At 41.7% G+C, this 23,149-nt stretch overlaps 4 protein-coding genes across 5 annotated transcripts; 1 reads left to right on the top strand and 3 right to left on the bottom strand.

The window, feature by feature from the left end:
- Window positions 1-58: 58 nt before the first annotated feature.
- Window positions 59-4,401, top strand: ugt5e1 (UDP glucuronosyltransferase 5 family, polypeptide E1). The gene is made up of 2 exons (XM_042707654.1): window positions 59-299; window positions 2,347-4,401. The coding sequence occupies exon 2, from the start codon at window positions 2,354-2,356 to the stop codon at window positions 3,986-3,988; it is 1,635 nt and encodes a 544-aa protein (XP_042563588.1). The 5' UTR covers window positions 59-299; window positions 2,347-2,353; the 3' UTR covers window positions 3,989-4,401.
- dedd (death effector domain containing) lies at window positions 4,175-12,124 on the bottom strand. Of its 2 annotated transcripts, none has more exons than XM_012834597.3 (5): window positions 11,907-12,124; window positions 9,922-10,652; window positions 9,394-9,504; window positions 8,508-8,645; window positions 4,175-7,443 (listed from the first exon to the last, which is right to left on the bottom strand). In XM_012834597.3, exons 2-5 carry the CDS (start codon window positions 10,505-10,507, stop codon window positions 7,034-7,036), a joined length of 1,245 nt encoding a protein of 414 aa, XP_012690051.1. In that variant the 5' UTR covers window positions 10,508-10,652; window positions 11,907-12,124; the 3' UTR covers window positions 4,175-7,033. The 2 variants fall into 2 exon arrangements, with proteins under 2 accessions (XP_012690051.1, XP_012690052.1); XM_012834598.3 differs by having other exon boundaries at window positions 9,400-9,504; window positions 11,907-12,123.
- Window positions 12,125-12,464: 340 nt separating this feature from the next.
- Window positions 12,465-14,030, bottom strand: LOC105906374 (phospholipase A and acyltransferase 2-like). Its single transcript, XM_031565543.1, has 4 exons — window positions 13,979-14,030; window positions 13,456-13,576; window positions 12,813-13,111; window positions 12,465-12,713 (listed from the first exon to the last, which is right to left on the bottom strand). The coding sequence occupies exons 1-4, from the start codon at window positions 13,991-13,993 to the stop codon at window positions 12,642-12,644; spliced, it is 507 nt and encodes a 168-aa protein (XP_031421403.1). The 5' UTR covers window positions 13,994-14,030; the 3' UTR covers window positions 12,465-12,641.
- Window positions 14,031-14,989: 959 nt separating this feature from the next.
- Window positions 14,990-19,617, bottom strand: LOC105906373 (phospholipase A and acyltransferase 2-like). Its single transcript, XM_012834503.3, has 5 exons — window positions 19,466-19,617; window positions 18,882-18,942; window positions 16,746-16,866; window positions 15,846-16,144; window positions 14,990-15,752 (listed from the first exon to the last, which is right to left on the bottom strand). The coding sequence occupies exons 2-5, from the start codon at window positions 18,897-18,899 to the stop codon at window positions 15,684-15,686; spliced, it is 507 nt and encodes a 168-aa protein (XP_012689957.2). The 5' UTR covers window positions 18,900-18,942; window positions 19,466-19,617; the 3' UTR covers window positions 14,990-15,683.
- Between the last annotated feature and the right edge of the window lie 3,532 nt (window positions 19,618-23,149).

The raw sequence follows: 23,149 nt of genomic DNA, 5'->3' as shown, positions 1-23,149 counted from the left end.
ACTCCACATAATCAGTTTCTGTGGACTGGCTCTGTACAGAACACATGCTTCAGATCAAGCCCACCCCCTTTTTCCCTGCTATATAAACACATAAAGGAAGTAAAGGACTGGGTCAAAGTTCATTTCTTTTCCTTTGGAAACATATTGCAACAACGGAGCAGAGAGGGAAGCCATTTGATGGACAAACTTCTGACTTCAATTGTCAGCGAGACACGCTCTACTTCTCTGGAGGCTGGCCCATGTTTGGCAAAATAACAAGGGAGCCGACAACAGATCTGCAGCAGTTACATAAGACCCAGGTACAGTGTCTACATTCTGTTACTCTTCTGAGTTAAATCAAAGGTGGACATGGTTTTTCTTCTTTAAAGATCGAGGTCAGTTTAAAAAGATTCACCGTCAGAGGGTCAGTAATAAAAAAGGTAAGAGTTGTCAGAGATTTATGGATGCAATGTAATGGATTGTCACTATTTGTGAGCCTTCAACAATGTTTACATAATACAGTACTAATTTACTGATTGTGAAGCCATACGTTTTTTGTATTATTTTGTGAATGATTAACAGCGCAGGTTCAATATTCCTCAACCTTTTTGAGAGTAATCCTTTGAAAATGTTAATCTTGGGCAGCCCTGCATGCGAGTCTGACATAACATTTGGTGTTGGGATTCCAGCATTGGCTTGGTAGCACATTTACCCTCCATACCTGTGTTCATCATTGTGTGGATGAGAAAACTACAAGTACAAGGCTTGTTTAACAACAAGTCTGTTGACTTCACTTGGTGCATTGCCTTCATTGTCCGCTTATCTAGGGTTATTCAATCTCGCTTATCAGCTACAACTAATGCTGGACTTTTGCAATGCTGAGTAGCTCTGTAAGAAAATCAGAGAAGCTGAGTACGAAAATTCCCTGGCACAATCTGTTCTTAAAAACCTTAATAATGCTTCCAGAAATTAAAATACATCTTTGTATGATAAAATGTTTCGGATTATCTTTATGAAAACAAGCAAAATGTATGCAATTAAATTATATATCATGGTGCACATTGTTAAAAAACAAACATGAAAATGGCCTCTCAGACAGTAAAAAATGACAGCTTGTATGGTAACATATCCTGAATCATATTTGATCCTAAATTCTTGCCAAATGAGTCTTGTAATGTCCTGGCACCATTTTTCATGTTTATTTAAAGAGATTCTAAATCAAAATACATTGTAACTATACATTGACAGCTTTAAACCTCAGCATTGCATAACATCTCCCTAACACAGAGATCCGTCTTAGAGATTAGCACATGACTATTGTTATTCTATTAGTTGCCATCATTGCCCCAGAGAGCACGTCGAGGCTCGTGTAGGGCTGCATTCACCAGGGATGAACACAAGGAAGCCATGAGAACCAACATACCAACCAGGCAGCGACCACATGTAAGTTAGCTGAGCCTAAGGTGGCAAACTCAAAGGCAGATTGGACATATCTAGATCTATCTACATGTCTAGTGATAATGCCAGTTTCACCCATGAACTTGTATCAAGCTGTTGGTACAAACTATTTGAGCAATCATCTGCTACAGAAAATGGGTAGTTCTCTCTCTTGCTGCCATGACCTGACCAATGAAGTTGACACAAAGGTTAATTTAGAGCTAATTGGGCAGTGAAGCATACAAAAAGGCTTAAATGTAATCTTCAGTTTGGTGTCAGTGTCAGTCAGCTAAAGGACTTTACATTTCATGGTAAATGGATATGTGGAAAGTTAAGTAAGGTTTTATTGTAATTTCTGCATAGGAATGCACCATTCATACAGGGGTAAAAATGTATATATATATGAATGTTTTATATGGATGACAAAGAGTTACTGGTGTAAGGTATATGTGTCAAGTAACACTTGGTGGAGAACAAACTATTTTTACCAGATTAATGCATGTGTGCCAAACCACATTGGGTACTTAACGTTTTGCATGGCATTGGGGAATACAATAATGTCTCTATTACTAAATAGTACTTTCTAACCAATTATGAAAGAATAAAGTTTCTTGGTTAATATAGTAGGCCTAATTTTTTAAGTAGTTTTTCCCCTCCATCCTTGGTAATGATTCTAGTAAATGGTACTAGCTCTTTCGAAGAATAAAAATGTAATCCTTTCATAAGCCTCTAAGGGCACACTGAACAGGTTTCATAAGGTCGTGTTCATCATCTGGTCATTTGAGGAACAAAATAAAAAAAAATGGAAGTACACTTAACTAAATAATGCCCCTGTGGATTTATCCGTCATGCTATTACTTAGTAATTACTCATACTAATGATAAAATAATGCTCAGCCTGCTCACCGATCATTTCCTTTATCTCCATTAGACGAGCCATGCTGCGGAGCAGAACTCTGACCAGCCTTGTCCGATGTCGGATTTACACCGCTCTGGTATGTCTGCTCATGAGTCTACCAGCACAGTCCTATGCTGGCAAGATCCTCGTGTATCCCGTGGATGGCAGCCACTGGCTGAACATGAACATTCTCCTGCGTGAGTTACACAATCGTGGGCACGAGCTTACTGTGGTGCGCTCGTCCACTAGTTGGTACGTCCCCGAACAAGCGGCCCACTACACGTCCATCACTATTCCCACCTCCCACGCGAGCAACCTGGAGGACCCAGAATATATGGCATCCTTCTTGAAAAGGAACATTGAAATACGCAGTGGCGACGCTTCCATTTTGTCCTTCATTGCTCTTCAGCAGGAGACTTTGACCTTGCTGATGGAGGCTCACAAGGCCTCTGCGGATATGGTTCGGGACATCCTCCAGAACAAAGACCTGATGAAGTCACTTAAGAGCACAGGCTATGACATAATGTTGACAGATCCTGGATTTGCAGGGGGAGTTGTGTTAGGGCGCTATCTAGAGCTGCCCATGGTATTCAATGTCCGTTGGATAACAAACGCTGAAGGTCACTTTGCAATTGCTCCCTCTCCACTATCTTACATCCCCACCATTGGCTCTCAGGTCTCAGACAAAATGAGCTTTGTACATAAGCTGAAAAACTTCTTGCATTATGGAATAGGTCAGTATATAGACCACGGCATCACCAGGCCCCTCTACCAGGGTGTCATCAGTGAGTTTATCGATCCAGACAGCAACATCTACTCTTTGATTCAGGGAGCAGACCTGTGGCTAATGCGCGTTGACTTTGTCTTCGAATTCCCCCGTCCCACAATGCCAAACGTGGTCTACATGGGAGGTTTTCAGTGTAAACCCTCCAAGTCTCTACCTCCAGAGTTGGAAGAGTTTATGCAGAGTTCAGGGGAGCATGGGGTGGTTGTAATGTCCTTGGGTACTCTACTCGGAAGCCTTGTACCAGAAATCTCAGAAGTCATCGCAGCAGCCTTTGCAAGACTGCCGCAGAAAGTTGTCTGGAGGCATCTTGGTGAGAAGCCCTCTACTTTGGGCAACAACACACTGGTGGTGGACTGGCTGCCACAGAATGACTTGTTGGGTCACCCCAAAACTCAAGCTTTTGTCACTCATGGAGGTACCAATGGGATCTATGAGGCAATCTACCACGGAGTCCCTATTCTTGGGCTGCCTCTGATCTTTGACCAGTTTGACAACATGATTCGCCTGACATCCAGAGGGGTGGCTAAAGTGCTAGAGGTGACAGCCTTGGATGTGGACATCCTGACACAAGCTCTACAAGAAATCCTGGATAAAAAGAAACCATACAGGGAGAACATGCGCAGACTGTCACTGCTGCACCATGACCAGCCGATGAAGCCCATGGACACTGCCATCTTCTGGCTGGAGTTTGTAATGCGGCACAAGGGGGCTGCACACCTGCGCACAGAGTCCTACAAGCTGCCATGGTACGCCTATTACAACGTGGATGTGCTGGCGTTTCTTCTAGGCTTTGTCACTGTAATTGTTTTGCTGTTTGTGATGACCTTCAAGGCCCTCTGTAAAGCAGTGTGTCGGCAAAAACAGACAAAAAAAGACAAAGTCCAGTAGCTCCAATTTCAAATGAAACAATCAAAATGTGGTTGGATTTGTATTCTGGCAATTTTTTGGGGTTTGAGAGACGAAACAAAAATAAAACAAAACAGACACCTATAGACCATCAAATTAAAAAGAACCATACAATGATGCAGAAGTGATGAAACCTGCACTTATTTTCTTAACTGCTTGTTTTATTGATTTGTACGGACATTGAATGCATCAGTCTACTATTATGTATGTAAATATTCACTGAACACAATCTCTTTCTTGGTCAACACAAATAAGAATATTCAAAAATCAAATAGTCATAAAGCAACATAAGGCGAATGCTGCTCACCATCTCCTACGTTTCGGAATGACGTATATGACTATGCATGGATCCTAAAGGTGAACATCTGCAACAATAAAAAATAAAGTGCTCCCTTCCGATCTCTTCTAGTAAGTTGACAGTACAGTTTTCAACATGTCAGTCCAAATTATTTTCTCTTGGAAAAGAAAAGTATAAAAATGTTAGAAACAACTAGAATTTTTTAAACCTACAGAGAACACAGTTTGTTATGTTTCATGTTTTTTTTTTTTTTTTTTTTTTGCTCTGTGGTGTTTGTGGGGGATCAACATCATATACATGCAAGTTATAAAGACAGACACTCGAACACAATCGATAGAACATATAACCTATATAATAGATACCAGATTGTAACATTTTGTTAATTCCATTAGGAAAACATAAAAAGTCCTTTTTTTGTCTTTGTATGGTGAAGTTTTCAGTAATGCTGACATGTGGCCTTGAGTCACCAAAAGCCATGAACCAAGAGACCCTTGACATTGGATACCAGTTCCCAGTCTTTCTCTTCTTTCAGATTCTTTTTTTGACAAGTACTTAACGAGCAACTGTTAGGAAATCGAAAAGCAACTCAAAAAAGGCTTGGGGGGAAAAGACACCATTCACCAGTCCTAGTTTAGAGAACAGCTTTGGTATTTTCCGGTGCATCTTGTCTCTGAAATTTCACAAACGATTCTTGCCATTTTATTTGAGTAAGGGTAAACATGAGAAACCTGTGCACCTGTTTGTTAACAAGTCGATTACACAAGCTGGGTACAATTATGGGGGTCAAAGAAATGCAAAGAAACTAAACATAAGATAAAATGAAACAAAATCACCACACATGTGATATGGTCACCTCCAAAGATTGCTATAATTTGGGGGATTATCCAGATGATGGAGACTATTTCGGGGAGTGAGGAAAATGTAACCACATAGAGGTGTCCAGTATCTTTTCCAAGAGCTCATGGGACTGCAATGAAAAAAAAAAAAAAGGTACATCACACGATAGCGTAGAGTATGTGGGTAGTGAGAAGAACAAACACAATCAGAGCAACCTCCTAAAGCACGCTAATCCAACCAGAACACTAAAACCAATGCTCATGGTGACACCAGGGACTGCCCAAGGAAGCTGCCCATGTAAGAACCCCAGGACCCCCTGAAGTGCCTCCAGTGGCAAACTCCTGCAGTCAGAACAATCAGAACCTTTACACTAACGCAGTATTATTCAGAATGTCTAAGCGTCAGTTGTGGTTTGAGATCTTAGATGTTGGCATGTGAATCAATCGTGAGGATTATTTATGTATTTATAACAGATAGGCCTGTTCAGACTAATCATTTATTTGTGTATAATAATTGTGACTGTTTAGGAAAATGCATGTGATTGACAGTGACAAAGAACTTTCTTCCGGATGGAAAATATATAAATAAACTGGACATGCCTCGAAACTGATACTGTCCATTCAAAAAGAAAAGAAAGAAAAGACAGGAATAAAAGATGTACAATGAGGTTGGATTTGGTCCAAAATAAAAACTGTCCTTCAAAACTGACCTTCAAGTGTGTGCCTCTTGTGTCACCAAGTCCACATCTTTCGTTCCATTCCTTTTAACCATTAATAATAATGTTACTGCCACACAGGCGTAATCAGCCAACTCCAGTGCTTGTTCACAGTATTCCCTTCACCATAAAATGATAGTTTAAATTTTAAGGAACTGGTGCCATTTGCTTTAATCCCCCATCTAGCTTACCTTGTCTGCTTGCTGACAGTGATTGTTCAAAATGGCTTTCGGGGTACTAGAAGGCTTCATTTTCAATATGCTCCAAGTCAATTATTTCTGCCATCAACTTAAGTACACATTAACTACCCCAAAACGAAATTAAATAATGAGCATTCATTGCATTTAACTGGTTAACTGTTAAACTAAATGGGGAATAATAGCCTCTGGCTGGTACGAAGGCATTAGTTACTCAACTTAGAAATACACTGTTCTGAACACTGAACCTTCAGTATTTCTGACATACCCTATTGACAGATCATGTCCTTCCAAATTTTCCTTAAACAAAAATGACCTAAGCCTGCTTCAAATTATAACTTGCTCTTGGTATGTACTGGACTTCATACAAATATTGACCATGTAACTATTTATGAGAATATACACTTTAGATATAAACCCATTTGAAGATGGTGGTAAAAACTTATTTCTGTATACAAAATCCCAAATATTGTGGCAAGTTCCTCTCTGGAGCAAGCAGTTAGACAGGAACATCTCCATCTCATTTCTCAACAAATTCACTTCGGGAACAGCTGCAAAAGCAAACGACTGGGGGGGGGGGGGGGGGGGGTACACAGTGAATATGTGTAATAAGTATGTTTCATGATTTCGGGTTACGAAAGAAAATATCACACTGAATTAGATAAAGAAAGCCAAAACTAAATGTCTCCATTGCCATTCATTATCCCTCAAAATGACTTATTCCACGTGTCTTTAAAATAACTCATAGCATAGTGGCACCTGGCACTCAACTTTGTATGACGCCTCACAAAATACTTCAGTCATTGGTTGCACTGCGCTTCATACCACACACATACCTTTCCTTCAGCGTGCGAAAAAACCTCCAAACCCTCCCTCCTCTTCTTCTATGAAGTCAATATTCTCACTCCCTTCACTAGAATCCCCCGCTTACCAACTTTGCTCTCATTCCTACCACAACAGAAACATTCCGTGAAATGGTACTATGATGTAGTCTCTCTGCTCCCACTGGCTCCGGCTGCAGCACTGCCGGCCATGAGGTTCCGCAGCAGCTTGCGCCGCCCGGCCTGATAGTCCTCCTCGTCCACGTTGACGAGGAGCTTGATGGCCTCGTGGCCCACGGCCTGCTTGAGCGAGTCCGTGATGAAGACGCCTTTGAGGGCCTCCAGCAGGGAGCCGTTGATGTAGTCCCGCCAGAAGGCGTCCAGGTAGGTCAGCTCGGAGAACTTGATGTCACAGATGATGGAACCCAGGTCACGCGACTTGAGGATGGTGTTGGCCTGGTTGAAACGCTCAAACTGGCGCTCCAGCGCCTCCTGCTTGTTGGAAAAGACGTTGCCCTGCAGGGCTGACTCATGCTGGCAGTATTCAGCACGCACACGGAGACGAATATCTAGAGTGTTCAGAGGGCGGGGGGGGGGGGGGGGGGGGTGACAAACAGATGGGTGAACAAAATCATCTTCATAATTATTCATACAATTTACAGTTACAATACAGAGGTATAGAAATACTCAAATTACAATATTCAAAAAATGTATGATCATATTGCAACGTGGCATTGAAATATCATTATTTGATCATTTTGAATTGTTTCATTCAAGAGAAAATCTAATGCATCACAATGTATCCAGAATATATGCCAGAATTTTGATCTTAGTAAAGCACATTTTAAGCTTACTTTCTATTTTGGCCGTTATTGTGATGTCAGCTATAGCTATCTGGTGCTCTGGGAAACAGTCTTGTCCTCTCTGCTTGTTAATTTAACTGCAGCAACTGTAAAGACCGCTTGCTCACACATAACCTCGCTAACATTAGTTACATTACTTGCTGTGTGTTGTTCGCTCTATATCATGGTGTTTCTCCATACAACGTTTGCAAAGGCTTTTATAGCCACGAAGAGATAAAAACACAAGTCTGGGGTTATTTGGATTGACGCATAATTCGAAATGATATGATAGATAACGTTACCTTCCTTGTTAATTTAGCTACAAACCTACTTCCTCTCTCCGGTCACTGTAGTTTTGTACAATCTTAACTAACTCACGCAAATTTAGTTTGATGACGTTTTATATAACATTTCTTCAGCTATGAGAAAGACACATCCACATCGTATCAGGCGGGAATGTCTAGACCATCTCCACCGCCCTTGTCAAGCATTGACCCCCCATGACCCTACCCCCCATATTTCTATTTTGGTCAGCTAACCCAGTTGTTATTGTTGTTGCCTTGGCAGTGTGCGTCCATGAATTTGGGGGGCGAAGCTTCTTAAGGAGCACTGAAGGGAGGGGTGCTTTTCTTTGGTTGTTGAGTTCAAATATCAAAAATATTTCTCCAAAATTGCCACTCAAGAATCACCCGATTAACTGGAGAATTGCCTCATGTAACTGTTAGCACTCCTAAGATCACTTGTACTTTAACACATCAACTTTGGTCATCCGATGGCTAGTCTATTCTCACCACATGTCTGCTTCTCCCTGCAGTCTGCGCTGGAGTGGGCCCTCTTCCTCTTGCGACTGGGGACTGAGGGGCCTGGTTTGGCACGTGGGGGACACACCCGGGGCCCCGAGGGGGAGCAGCATATCAGAGGCTGGGGCCCTGAGGACAGAGAACACAGTTACAGCCGGGATTTGCTTGTCAGTTTTGTTAATGCATTGACTGCAGTTGTGGTCTTCAGTTTATCCTCTGGATTGGGCATTTAAAGATTATTTGGGTGTTTTTGGGGTTATTGGGGGGGTGTCTTGTCCATGCAGTTGGCATAGTCAATACAACAGAATAACACTGCAGTGATAGATCAGAGGTGATCCAATCTCACAGACTGATGGATTAGTGTAAACTTAGAAATAGTATGCACTACTTTCTGATGGAGGTAAGCAGTAGACAGGCACTGCAATGCATCATCAGACTGATGGATTAGTATAAATTAAGAAGTAGTATGTACTACTTTCTGATGGAGGTAAGCAGTAGACAGGCACTGCATCATCAGACTGAAGGATTAGTATAAATTAAGTAGTAGTATGTACTACTTTCTGATGGAGGTAAGCAGCAGACAGGCATTGCAACGTAACTGTTAAAACAGCAGTTCTGAAATGGTAGCTCCTCTGACACACCAAAGTCACGGTTTCTGTCAATGTCAAGTTCAACAAATACTGACAAGCTAAACTCTCTACAATAGCTTTAGAATAATCTAAACCTGACTTGGAATAGGAACAGGAAATTCAGGCTAGTTGATAAAAACATTTAGGCTAACAAATTAAATTTGACTGTGTCTGTTGCCATAACCAATGATAATCCAGTAATTAACATGCAAGCTAGGATGCAGGAAGAGGGAGTATAAATAGCCCACCCAGACCTGTCCTTCTGTGCGATGTGCCTTCTCTGTTCTCCCCTGTGCCTCTGGGGGATACATAACGCACTGACGTCTCCTCCAAGTACTTATCCACTGGATCTGGACAAACTGCACATACACAAAAACACAAATTCAGAGTCCTCACACAGATTTGCATTCAGCATCATCACTAGATGCATTTTAATCACACAACAATAACACAACAATAATATTGTCCATTAAATACAAATTCATTTTTTTAATTCAAGGTTGGCTTAACCTTTTTTACTTCCCTATAAATAACACATACAAGCTATTAGGCATAACTATGATAGGCACCCAAAGTGGACATGTTAACTCTGATGATTGATTGGTTGTACTATAGACATGCTAGATTTAGTCTAACATATAATCCTAACACATAAATGTCAAATATTTGAGACCTGTAATAAATCACAGAATACAACCATGACAGTTATAATGTACGTATGTGTAGGCTTTGAAAAATATTTTAAAACAGCCTCTCCTCACAGCAGATGTCCTCACCTGTCTGTCTTTTTCTGAGCGTGACGTAGGGCAGCAGGTCGTGCCGGGTGATGATGCGGAGCAGCTGAAGTACATGTCTGAAATTGGTCTCGTCACACCTACCCTGCCGCTCCAGCGCCAGCAGGAAGTCCCGTCCGTTGCGGATACCACCGCGTTCATACTCGTCGATGACGTCCACGAAAAGAAACGACAGCACGCGCACATCGCGGTTCGTGAGCTGCGCCCCGACAATGTCGAACATGCGGTGCAACGAGTACAGCCCGTAGGCATTGTCCACGGCCTCCTCGGGCCAGGGTTCATAACGTCCAGACGTGGGTCTCCTTGACGACGCAGAGGTGCTACAGGAGGCAGAGGCTGCCCTGTTTAGGGCCACCGTGCTTGGGCTGAGGGCTGAGGAAGACATGCCTCCCATGGCTCCTCTGCGCACCGTGGATGCAGTTACACTGTTGTTACTACTGCTGCCGCCACCGCTGCTATGGGATGAGTCCAGCTGGTTGGGCTGTGTGTGAGGCCTACCTTGATGGGTAGAGGAGTTCTGTGGTACAAGCAAGGGAGGGCTGACATTCTCATTCTGATGTGAAGTCATCACTCTGCACCCAGGGGTGGTGGACAGGGAAGGGGGGATGGCAAAATCCCTGTCAACAACTTGAAGGTGAAGTCCAACTTGAGGTTCAAGTTACTTCAACTTCAACTCTCCCAACACTTGACCAGCACTCACCTCCTTCGTTTTTCTATAAGGAAAAACAGGTACACGTGGCACTTTAAAATGTGATAGAAGTTTACATTCTCTTCACAAAACATCTACTTTGGAATTGTATTAAAACACTAGCTACTGGCAATATACTGACATAATGTCATGGCATTCACAATGTCATTTGGAGGCCCAACCTCAAAATTATAACAGACATCTCAACATTTGTATAGTCTTATACTGAAGTGTCAAGACAAATAGCTGAGAATGCACCAACATGATCGTCTTAGTAACACAATATAAAGGGGGAACAGGGTACATTTCTTAAGGTAGCTCAAAACACGATAGCTAGCAGACATCGAGATGCCTGGATAAAGATAATTCAATGTGATCCTAAAACTAAAAAGCACTCAAAGAACTAATATAACTAGATAGATTAGTTGAGAGGAGGCCACTGACTGGTTTAGCCCCGACATTCCAAGAAAGGACACCCAAGACATCTCTTAAACCTAACAGTTGAGTAATACTGGATGTTGCTCCATCTCACGAACAACCAAACGCTAGCTGCCAACCAACCAGAACTAACAGGCTTGCTAGTTGTCTAGATAACTCAATGCATTATCTGGAAAGTCCCATTGTATCCGTTTGAAAGCTATCTTTGGCTTAACCACCGTTTTCTAACTTAACAACCTGGCGACACAAGTACTAACGTTAGATAAAATACCTCTATCGATAGCTAGCTACCAAACATAATGACACCGTAGTAGGCTAGCGCGCTAGCTAATGAAAAGGAGTGTGCAAAAACATGGCTTCATGTAACTTCAAAGATCACTTCAAAATGTCCCAACCATATGGATATAAAGAGGCAAGCGATAGTTACTGTTACCATGCTAACACTACACTGGCTAACGTTTGTTCACCTAACCAAGTTGACTAGATAACGTTAGCTATGGTATCGATAGCAACTTGCACTAATAAGTTAATCAAAACACACAGCTGACGTTACACTTAGCATGTCTCCAAACAAAGGAAATCTTCATAATTTCAAATGTATTTACCAACAGTAAAATGCACATTAAAAGTAATAACCAAGCCTAGTGTATTAACTATACAATGTTGTACATTTAACGATGACTGCTTTCCAACTAGCTCACGATATGCTTGTAATATCGTTGGCTAGCTAGCAAGCTTGCAGAATCTATTAGCTAGCATTGTCAGACAGAGCTAACCTACTTGGCTTGGTTGGTAATGACAACTGGATATCGTTAGCAGCTGTTTATATCTGTTTCCTCACCCTTGTGATTTCATTTATCTTCTGTAGACTGCCAGTATTTTGAAGCTTGAACTCATACGTTTGAAGAATTCGGTAACCCCTGTCTTAAAACATTGGAAAGTTTGAATTTTTCTCTCGTTCCCAGAGGCTAACCAGATACATGCCCATTTTTGTTTCACAGATAAAATGAAGGCACATCCGGGAGACGTAGAAGCTCGGGACAGCATCCGGGGAATGATAAGAGTTTGGCTGTGAACCGTGATCAAGGCAAGTAAAAGGCCAATGGGTTCGTCATCTTAATGTTCAATTTAAACATACAGCTCTTGCATGGAAATACAAAGTAATAGTTTTTCTTTATTTTAAAGTCATTTATGTATGCTCTTTCTATACATAGTTATATTATATACATGACGAGTATGACTTTGTGTTTGCTGTTATTTTCTAACATTGATTGCAGATTGGACCTTCATTTTATTGGCAGCCAGTAAGCCTGTAGTAGTGATGGCAAAGCTAGCCTTGAAGATTTCCAGCTAGATGTGTTGAAAAGTGGTTAATTTTTGAGCATTTGAATGGCCTGTATTTAACATTAAAACATTTATTGTTCACCATGAGCATTATAAAAAAGAGACATTACAGGAAAGACAACTGATTTGTTAAGTAACTACTTTTGCAATAAAAGTAGGCTAACACACAGTCTAAAATGTATTCAATATCAAAACGTACATGATAAGCTAAATATTGTTCTTCATAAATAGATCATTTAGGACACAAGTTTTGGAAAGTTTCTGTTGCCTCTTCACATTCCTGGTTCTTGGTCCTACCAGGGATCTGTGTATGTCAGAAAGCAATAACTAGTTAGAAAATAACATACACTCAGACACTGGTGCAATTAAGATTAATCATGCACTTGAACGTACTCTACATTACCTGATTGCACACAGCCATCCCATATCGGATAAATGTGGCAAAGTGTTCACAGTTCAGTTCGAAGAGATTGTAGGGTAACTCCTGGCCGAGAAGGGCATCTCGACGCTGTCTCATTTCACCCTCTTGTGATGGCTCACAGGCATGGCGATTGTTGCTGATCAGGATATGAGCTCCATCTGGTACATTAATTTCTGCTAAGGGTTGCTGACGTATTTTTGTATCCCCAAGCAGCAAGTCTCCACAAAAGGGAATCACTGTTTGCAGGTAACCACGGAATGTCGTCATGAAGTCTCCTTCATCTGGAAACCAAAACGTTGGTGTAAAAATCAGGGATTTTGCCTCACAGAAACAGAAGTAGCCCAGAACAAAGGGCCCCTCGTCTAACCATTAGTTGACCAATTCATTATTGTCACATGACCCATTTTATCCAAATATGTACAACAATGTCAAACACAGGTTATTTTTTTCATGAGCAGCTTCCATATTTGCTAAATGAGAAACTATGGCCACCTAACATTACCTAGAAAATGAATTACCCCCAAAAACTTTTATTCACAGTAGGACACTGGTCATCTTTCAAATTTCTCATCTGTTTTGTCTAGATGTTTATATCTTTTTAAAATGGTAATTGTGAAACTTTTACCTGCAATGGCAAAATGGATAACAAGGCCATCTCCGTCATACACACCCCAATGTGAAAATCCAACTGGGTAAGAGAACTCGATCAAATCACCAAACTGGGCGTTGGCTACAATATCTTCAACCTGTACAAGTAACCAATCAACATGTCCTTTGGTGCCTAGAGTGGTGTGGACCTAAAACAGGTTTGGCTGCATACTTTCTGACGGAGTTGTCAAAAGGTGCAGACATCGTTTAAGAAATACTTTAAAATGGAAAAAAGTCAATGCTGCAGAAGAAAAGATAGTTTATAACCATTCAAAATGTTCAGATTATTAAGAAATTGTTACACTGAAATTGTAATTCAATTTTAAAAGGTAAATCCTAATCATGTCATGCAATTTAGATATGCAGTGACAAAAGAAACAAACAAGGAAGCTGAAGAGTGGTGTACAGTTTTGTGACAAACAAAGTGAAAACATGCAAATGATTTGTATCTCAAGAGGGTGTAATGTAATGTACCATTTAAGTTAAAACTTTAGAGTTACCTGCTTTTGATCCATTGCCCTGCGTCTCCTGTGAGTGACGAGTCAAAAGCCTAAGTGCTCATGGGATGGGCGGGATCTATGACTGGGAAATGTCAATCTTGGGCCTATTGTGATGTGAGTTACATAGCACATACCTAATGCTCTGTCAATATTGAGATATTTTACCATTGCCAACCATTACTGTTGTGCACGTTTCCAATCAAAGGTTTATCATAATATGGTCCACGTTTACATTGTCCATGCAGACTTGTCTTTTTTAACCTGAGAGAATACTGACCTATGAGGCTTCCAAATACTCATATAGAAAACATATGCATTACATGTTTATGATTAGCAACAAAATCATAACAATAACCAGATGAAATTACATATAAAATTATAGTTGACTGTTCAGAGTGGGAAGTAACATGTATAGCACAACAGCAAAGATTGTACAGTAAGTCTTTTGGTCATGATTTCCACAATTGAAGTGAAAAAAATGAAAATAGCTTAGCATTGATAGACATGTTGCTGCCCTAGTGTTCAGTCTTTGTGTAAGAGAAATAGGAAGTCCAAAGTCCCTTCTTCTTCACTGAGGTAGGAAAAGTCCCCACCCCATATCTCTCTATATAACAATGTACATATGTGTTGTGTTTCCTAGCAACGTATCCGCATTTGTTTCTCAACAACCCTAATATCCCTTCTGTAGAGTAATTTTCATACTCATACTTCTTAAGTAGATTTCCAAACAGTTTCAGATGCAGCATTCCCCTTAAACTCTTTCTTGGGGTCGCCAAACTGTGTGGTATTTGGAAGAGTGACACGTTAGAAGACAGTAGTCTACACAGCTCTCAGTTACCCACATGGATAGCATGGCAGAGTAAATGTCCCTTTTCTCAACATTTTGCTTCCACACAGGTCTGTTGGAACATAGGTAGTTCAGATGGTTGATGACTACATTCCCCTTATCAGAGATTTCATTGAAGATTGCATTTCAATTCATTTAAATTCAACTTTATTATCGAGCCAAATGTTAGATATTTGTATTTGGCCTCACAAAAACATTTTTTTTTCACTGACAAGCACATATATTACAACACAAACTCGTGCATTGTAAAATCATATAACAATAAAAACATAAATCATCATAAATAATAAGCCCCACTAGCTGAGAATCATACAGTACATGGAATAATACACTAACACTCTCCTCTCCAATGTCGACTTCTCTTGTGTGTCCTTGTATGAGGCATATGGGTGTGTGTTTGGCAGGATATTTAATCCAGTCAAGGTGTTCTATCCCTTTAAAGAGGGTTTGTCTGTGTTACCATGCCTATGTACTTAGGGATCTCAGGCATTGAGTTAAGTGTCTTGAAACGGTGTGCATTGTTTAAGAAATTAGACAGGAGGATGCTCAGTCAACTTACCCTATGTCCTGAAAATAAAAGTAAAAAAAATAAATAATAAGCCTATGCCTGCAGTTTGGATCACAGTCACTAGAGAACACTGTTACACAGGACTTATTCATATCTCACATTTGTGGGTGTTTTATCTCGTCAAGGGCAAGGAAGTTGACTCGGTCACTATATAGTTATCTTTCCTTTAAAAGATCACAGAGGATTTGCAGAACAGTACTCCATGTGTAATATTTAGCTTGCCATAGAATACAATTAGAAAAAGTATACAACATATTTTCCTCTTGTCTGCTCTCTTATGACATCACCTGTCACAACATTAATCTCTGGAAGGTTTGTGTTGCTTCTTTACTTTTCTTGTTCTTGGTTCTAGCAGGGATCTGTTGGGAGGGAACATATGATGGATGAGATGAAATAAATAATGTTGTCAAAATGCTCATAGCTGAGCATAAAAAGCAAGCATTGATTTTTACCTGGTTACAGACAGCGACTCCATATCGTACAAATGTGGCAAAGTGTTCACAGTTCAAAGAAAATAATTTGTAGTGCAAATCCTTTCCCAGAAGAGCATCTTGGCGCTGTTTTATTTCACTCTTCTGGCATGGCCTGTAGGTGTGGCGATTGTTGCTGATCATGACACTAGCTCCTTTCGGCACATTGACCTCAGCTATGGGCTGCCGGCGTATTTTTGTTACCCCTAGCAGTATATCCCCACTCAAAGGGACCACTTTTTGCAGAAAGTCACGGAATTTCTTCATCGACTTTGCTTCATCTGGGAATAATACAGAAATTCATTAATAAACTGCAGACGATACATACAGGCAAAATAAGCATCACTGTCCAAATATATTTTTGTTTTGTATTTTTGGTTACTAATGCACATTCCAAAGCTAAGGTAATACAGGGATTCAATGTGAACCAAAAGGACTATGGCTGCTTCTATTAAAGAGGCAAACCACACATACGTTGTTTTATTTTAATCCATACACCTAAACTGTATTTTAATCCATACACCTGAACTGTATTTTAATCCATACACCTGAACTTTATTTTAATCCATACACCTGAACTGTATTTGAATCCATACACCTGAACTTTATTTGAATCCATACACCTGAACTTTATTTGTATCCATACACCTGAACTGTATTTTAATCCATACACCTGAACTTTATTTTACTTATAAAAGATATAAGACCATAAACATGTTAAGTGTGGAAAACACTTATATGTTAAACATGTCCTTGTGCTGAGTCTCAGTAGTAAATTCTCTTATTTTCCAATTGTATAAGGTTTAAGAGGTTAAATTGGCATCCGTTCTCTCCATAGACTGGTGAATCAATAATCTCTATATAAATTATATTAAGTGTTACCTGCAACGGCAAAATGAGTCACATGGCCCTCTCCATCGTACACACCCCAGTGTGAAAATCCAACAGGAAAAGAAAACTCAATCAAATCACCAAACCGGCCATTGTCCACAATGTATTGAATCTGTATAAGTAATTGATAAAACTGTTTGTTCTGGAGTCCATCTCACAGTGATCATGTTGTAAAGCATACTCGACCACTTTACTGACAAATCAGCAATTAGCCATAATATTTTGAGTTTGAGAAATGTAAAAAAACAAAACAATGGGCCCTAATACAACGAGCAGCGCAAACGGGCTTCTTGCATCAGTGTTAGTCAAAGCATATTTTAAGGATATTCAGTTGTGCTTCGACATAAGTAACTACACCACATCCTGACAGCATTTGGAGATTGGTATCATGGCTGGATGCATCATCTCAACGTTGGCTTTCACCAGGGCATCAAAATGGGTTGTTGGTGGTGACGGCACCAGTTACTTCCCATCCAAGCTTATTTGGATGACAACACTTACAGCAAACTGCTCTGTGTACCCATCGGCTCCTGAGTTGAATGATATAGTGAAACCTTGCAAATTTAGAAGTTTATCTATCAGTACGGGACAACTGGTGAAAGAGAGTTGTTATATCAATAGTGAGGTGATTCCTTCCATTGTAGAGAGCAGGTGGTACAATTCCACGTTGAGTGAAGGCGGACAGGTTGAAGTGAATTCATTGTCTTTCTGGCCTGGGAAATGTAAATTGTGGTGCTCGCAGTTTGGGCTTTTGCCTCGCATAAAAATGGCCTTTGACAATGTGTGAAGTTGCTTTTTCAGAAGTATAGAAATTTGTCTGAATAAGGCAGCTAGGAAATGGCTTTGGGTGCCACGTTGTCTTAGTACTTTAGCACTGTGTGGGAAATTGGAATTTTAGAGTTACCAATGATCAGCTAGTTGAAAGATGACTTTATCTCAGTAGAAGGATCCATCAGTCAAGAACACTGCTCCAATGGTGAAAACAGGGAAGAAATGGAATCCACGAAAGGTGGTTCAACATGCACAAGGTGCATTATAGCATAGGGATAGCACTGGGCAGGTATAGAGTGGAAGAGCAGGTTTAGGTGACAGTTGGAAATCATGGGGTGAGGCTACATTGCTGGCGAGGAGGCAGATAGTAAATCCCCTTTTTCTATTATCAATTTTGTAGGTATCATGTATATACCATGTTATGTTTGTATGTGTTGAGTAGCATGTGCTAGCATGCTCATCATGATATGGATATGATTTCATCTGCCATGTTTCTGATTGTTTCCCCTCCCCACGTCCTTCCTCCCCTACTGTCACAACCCCCCCCCCCCCCCCCCTTCTTTTTCTATCTCTACCTCTCTACCCAGTCGGCTCCGGAATGTTTTGTTTACCTTAAAGAAATACACAGATCTGATATGAGATTTCTGCTACAGTTGCACTGAAAGCCTTTTGTTACTCTATGATTTGATGCTGTGATGGAGGCTCATGAAAAAAATGCGTTCGATTCGACCATCAAGGTAGTCAAGGTAGTCGAAAATAAACGCAGCGATTGGCACAAAGCAGGGTGCAATACATGTTGAGTAAATAGTGGATGTGGCAGCAACGAAGTAATACTTTATCCGCCAATCGCATTGATTTGACCACACCTCATTAACGTTCACACGGAGTTCAGTAATTGTTATACAGAGCAAACAACACATTTCCGGATGGCGCGGTGATAAGCGGTTTATCGGAGGAGACCGAGGCTCTTGTGCGGAAGGTCTGCCTGACATGGAATCATTGAGAAGTTTGTTGAAAAGATGTTGCTTTGAATGAACTCGTTTATTCATGGCACTTCCACGTCTGTGCACGGACACACCCCACCATTGCAATGACCCAGCCCAGTTTGCGCTTAGAATCTTGCCCATGTTATGAAATTAGCTAAAAGAGTTTCCAAATTATTAAATTAGCTCTCGTTCCTGTGTAGCTGACATTGTATGTTGCCAGCCGCCTTACCTATCGATGAAATTAGGGCCCAATGATTTCAAGAGTAATTGTAATATGTTTTCAAGTAAAATGGCAACAAGTAATGTAAAAAGCAATGTTAAAAGTGACTATAACAATATTTTACTTGTACTAGTACTTGGGAGAAATTACCTGCTGGTGATACTCCATTGTGCTTTTTGTCCCTGGAGGTCAGTCTCGCCACTCTTAATGTCTGGAAGAATTATAAACTTACTATAAACTGTTCAGTTTGACCATGATCAAGTTCAAGTCATTATGGTCTTTACCACATAACATGATGAGTTTCAACGTACTCAGTATTGCTTATTACTGAAATCAATTACAACATTTGATGAATGAAGTTAACTGCAAAACAAGCAAACAAAGCAAACATAAGTTGAACCAGAAGCTTGACATTCACCACCTCCATTCTTTGCAGTGATATGCAAATACGCAAAGACTAATAAACTAGTATTGTGTGTGAAACTTTTCATGTTAAATACCAACCTGTGTCATAAAGAAGTGCAAAATCTTTGACTGTCTGACTGACATTTGATTCCCCCAATAGAGACCAGTGACCAGACCGTACAGACCGCAGAAATCAAATGCTATGGCAATTTGTAAGGTCTATATTTATAATAGTAGTGGCCAACACATTATATAGTGATCATCCTTTCACCTCCATTCAGTTCTTAGAGAAAAAAGTCCATGTAAAATAAATAGATATTTTCACTTACATCACTGGTCTTTTGTTTATCGCCCTCAGTGGTGCGGTTTGGCATAATTTTCCAAACTAATGCTTTTTCAAGTTAGCCCAGGTGTGGTTGTCGTGGTTAATATTTAACCATGGCTATTCTTACTCTTTGACCTCTGGAATTTGAACCCTTGTATATTTTACTCTCAAGTGAAAATATCTAAGCCCCTCCCATAACTGACTTCAAACGTACAGGTGAGACACTTCTGTAATTGATACACACACAATTTGTAAGGGATATTGTGTAGTCCGGCGGTCATTATCGAAAAATAAATCCCGACAGGACGAACATGACAGGTGTTGTTTCGTCCTGAAGGGATTTATTTTATGATAATGACCGCCGGACTATACATTATCCTTATTATACGGTTACTTGTCATAACGATAGAAGATACAGATTAGACACAGATTTATAAAACAAAGTTCAGCCTAAATAATGCTCATGTATGTGTAAAGGCCTATCATTTTACCCTGACATGTTGACACATAGCTCAGTTTGTGAGCCATTTCTGACCTTGTGATGTCTTTTAATGGTCCAACACTTGAAATGTTCTCAAATGTCTATTCGTGTTATGCATGGTATATTAATACAGTGAATCTGAACGAGAGTAAGGAGAGAGGTTGTGACGGGGGAGAAATCAAGCCTCCACCCTATGCCCCAAACACTATGCCATTTCACAGGGAGGGTCAGTTATATCCATAGCTACCAGAGACAGGGCAGTTTCCAGTAATAGGCACAATTACAAATTATCAGTGCATTTTGTGATTTTATTATAAACATGTAATTACAAAGTAAACATAATATTGAAATAACAGCAAAGGAAGACTTCAAATGACATGCATAATAACATAATCCCCATGTGTTGCCCATCTGATTGCCATTACTTCCATAACATCAGTGTCATAATTATACATATCTAAAATCAGTATAAAAAATTAACAACAATCAACAGTAGCAGTTCAGTAAGAAAGAGACAGTTTCCCAATAAAATGGGTTGATTTAAACTCTGTACAGACACATGACACATCACATTAAACGCATTACACATCCCTTGTATCTTAGACTGCCCACTTACAACCATTCTCATACAAGTTTCTCATTTACATACTCTAGAGTCTAACCCTAGGTTTTTCGAGACTGGTGTTGGTTTCTCTGGTTTTGTCACTCATCTTTGAATCATATTCTTATTCTGTGCAGTTACTGAGGCTTACTAGTAATACTCCTCTGATACAGGTGCATTATGGCTAATGTAGTTTTTTTGGTTGAATCGGCACTGCAAATTGGTCTCCTCTTGGCTCAGCTGCTACCTCTATTGGCTCCTCAGACGTCTTGTGGATCGGCACTATGTGAAGGTCGCCCAGTGCTTGAGCCAACCCAGTGTTTCCTGTGCAGTTTTTCAGTCCTTCTCTCAGCTCAGACAGCTGCAGTGAGTGATTGGCCACAGTGCTGTTAAACTGTGCCAGGTACCCATCTGAGTGGCCCTCAAGTTCACCGCGGATTCTCTCCAGGTCCTCAGCAAGGTGTGACAAGCCACCGCACTGGCCCTCCACTCGTGTCACCCTGCCGCCTACCTCTGTCACCTCCTTCTGGACCCCCTGAGCAGCTGAACGGCAACCCTGGAGCTCTCCGGAAAGTCGGCGTCTCAACTCCTGCAGCTCTCCCTTCAGGCGAGCCAGTCTTTTCTCTCCGCTGCTCAGCATTGACGCCTGCTTACCCACCAGCTGTACCACCCCTTTCACCTGCTGGGCCAGTCTCTCTTCGCGACCCTGCCAAGTGGTGTTGGCCCGGTTTACCTCCTGCACCACCGCACCCAGGGAGTTCCTCAAGCCAAACAGAGTGTGGTTCACTGAACGCACACTCACCTTGAGCAGAGTCACTTCCCCGTAAAGACCTCCAGTCTCTACTTCCTCTCTTTCGGCTATTTTTTGTAGGAGAAGTGCCAGAGTTGCATTGAGACGGTTCATCCTTTCAGTGTGCTGGTCCAAAACCTTTGTATGGTTGTCCACATGAGTGGTGTCCTCTTTTGTAAGCTGTATGTTCGTGGTTCCCTCGAGTGAAGGCACCGGGGCACAGGATGAGGAGCACAGAAGTTCCAAACTAGAGAGCTGCCTCTGCACCCGGTCTACATCTACCGCCACCCTCTTTCGAAGTGATTCTACCTCTGTCTCCAGGTTTGGCACCACCTGTCCTTCTAGTAGAGCAGGAACCGTTGCATTGCCCAGCTCCTCAACTGCAGTAAAGAGACGCTCTTCCAAGGCCTTGAGCTTCTCTTCTAGTCTGGACTCCACACTCCAAGGAGCCCCTCCTATTGGCCCTCCTTGTGGCATGTTCAGAGTTATGTTTAGCTTAGCCTCTACGTAACCCAGTCGGCCTTCCAGCATGCCCTCCACATGGTCTTTGTGTCCTCCAAGTTGAGCCTTGAGGTGTTTCTGTGACTGGTTAAGCCCATCCATTGACTGCTCCAGTAGAATCACCCTCTCAGTTAAACCGGACACCCCATGGCAGCAGCCATCCTCTGGTGAGAGACTTTGTAGCTGAGCCTGGAGGTCTGCCAGCTGCTTCCTCAGGTCAGTCACGCTTCCATCCAGAGTGTCCTCCAGCTGGCTCTGCCCATCCATCTGATCCCTCTGGCACTGTCGCTGCACTTCACCTGCTCTCTCCTCGCACCGGTTCTCTGCGGTCTCTACACGCCTCTCAAAGCCACCCAGAATGGCTGTGCGGGTACCACTCAGCTTGGCATCCACCATCTTCTCCATGGCTCGCTGAGCGTCAGGTGCAAGAATGTTCCCAGTGAGGGAGTGCGTCCCATTGGTCAGCCTCTTCAGGGTGCTGTCGTGCCCCAGTACCGTTCCCCGGAGCTCCACCAGCTCGGTTGTTTTGATTTGGAGCTCGCTGCGGAGCTCGGCCACCTTTCCAACCAGGTCACTAAGACCTGGGAACTGCACACCATCCAGGCCCACTGCGTCGGGGGCCACGCCAGGAAGGTCTCCAAAGCCCACAGTGGAGTCGCTGGAGGTCAGGACGGGGTGTGGGCCAGCAGCAGGAGCTGCAGACAGGAGGGCCGAGAGCATCCTGTTCGCGTCCTCACGCAGAGATGCACGGAGGCTCTCCTCCAGTCCTGTCACTGTGCCTCGTAGTGTCTCCAGGCCACTAGACAGACGTTGCACATCGTCTTCCATCCTGTCTAATCTCTCAATAGTCACACCGTCAAGGTCCTGATCTGTTAGTAAAGAGGCAGACACAAGTTAGACAATTAGACATGAATAGATGACCATAGATAGATTACCAATAAACTACTCTTCTCAAATATCTAATGAAGAACATTCATTTTCTCACCATAGTTTGGATGACTGTCAACAGAAGGTGTCTGCTCCTCAGGAATCAGCTCTGCCTCAACATTCACTGTAATGGGATGATGTTCAGGAGCAGCATCATGGTCTGGATTTGGATTTAGATGGTCTGTAGACGGGTCATGATGATCCACTGAAGGATCGTGGTGATCCAGTGAGGGATCGTGGTGATCTAGCGTTGGGTCATGGTGATCCAAAGTGGGATCATGGTGTTCTGGAGATGAATCGTGATGATCTGGGAAGCCATCAGGATGACCAGCAGAGGGATCTTGAGGATTTGAGATGGATGGGTAGGGACCTCCATCTTGGCCAAAAT

This window comes from Clupea harengus, chromosome 4 (assembly GCF_900700415.2).
Source record: "Clupea harengus chromosome 4, Ch_v2.0.2, whole genome shotgun sequence".
Classification (NCBI taxonomy): domain Eukaryota; kingdom Metazoa; phylum Chordata; class Actinopteri; order Clupeiformes; family Clupeidae; genus Clupea; species Clupea harengus.
Note: the sequence above shows the minus strand (reverse complement) of the source record. Positions and strands in the feature narration are given on the sequence as shown.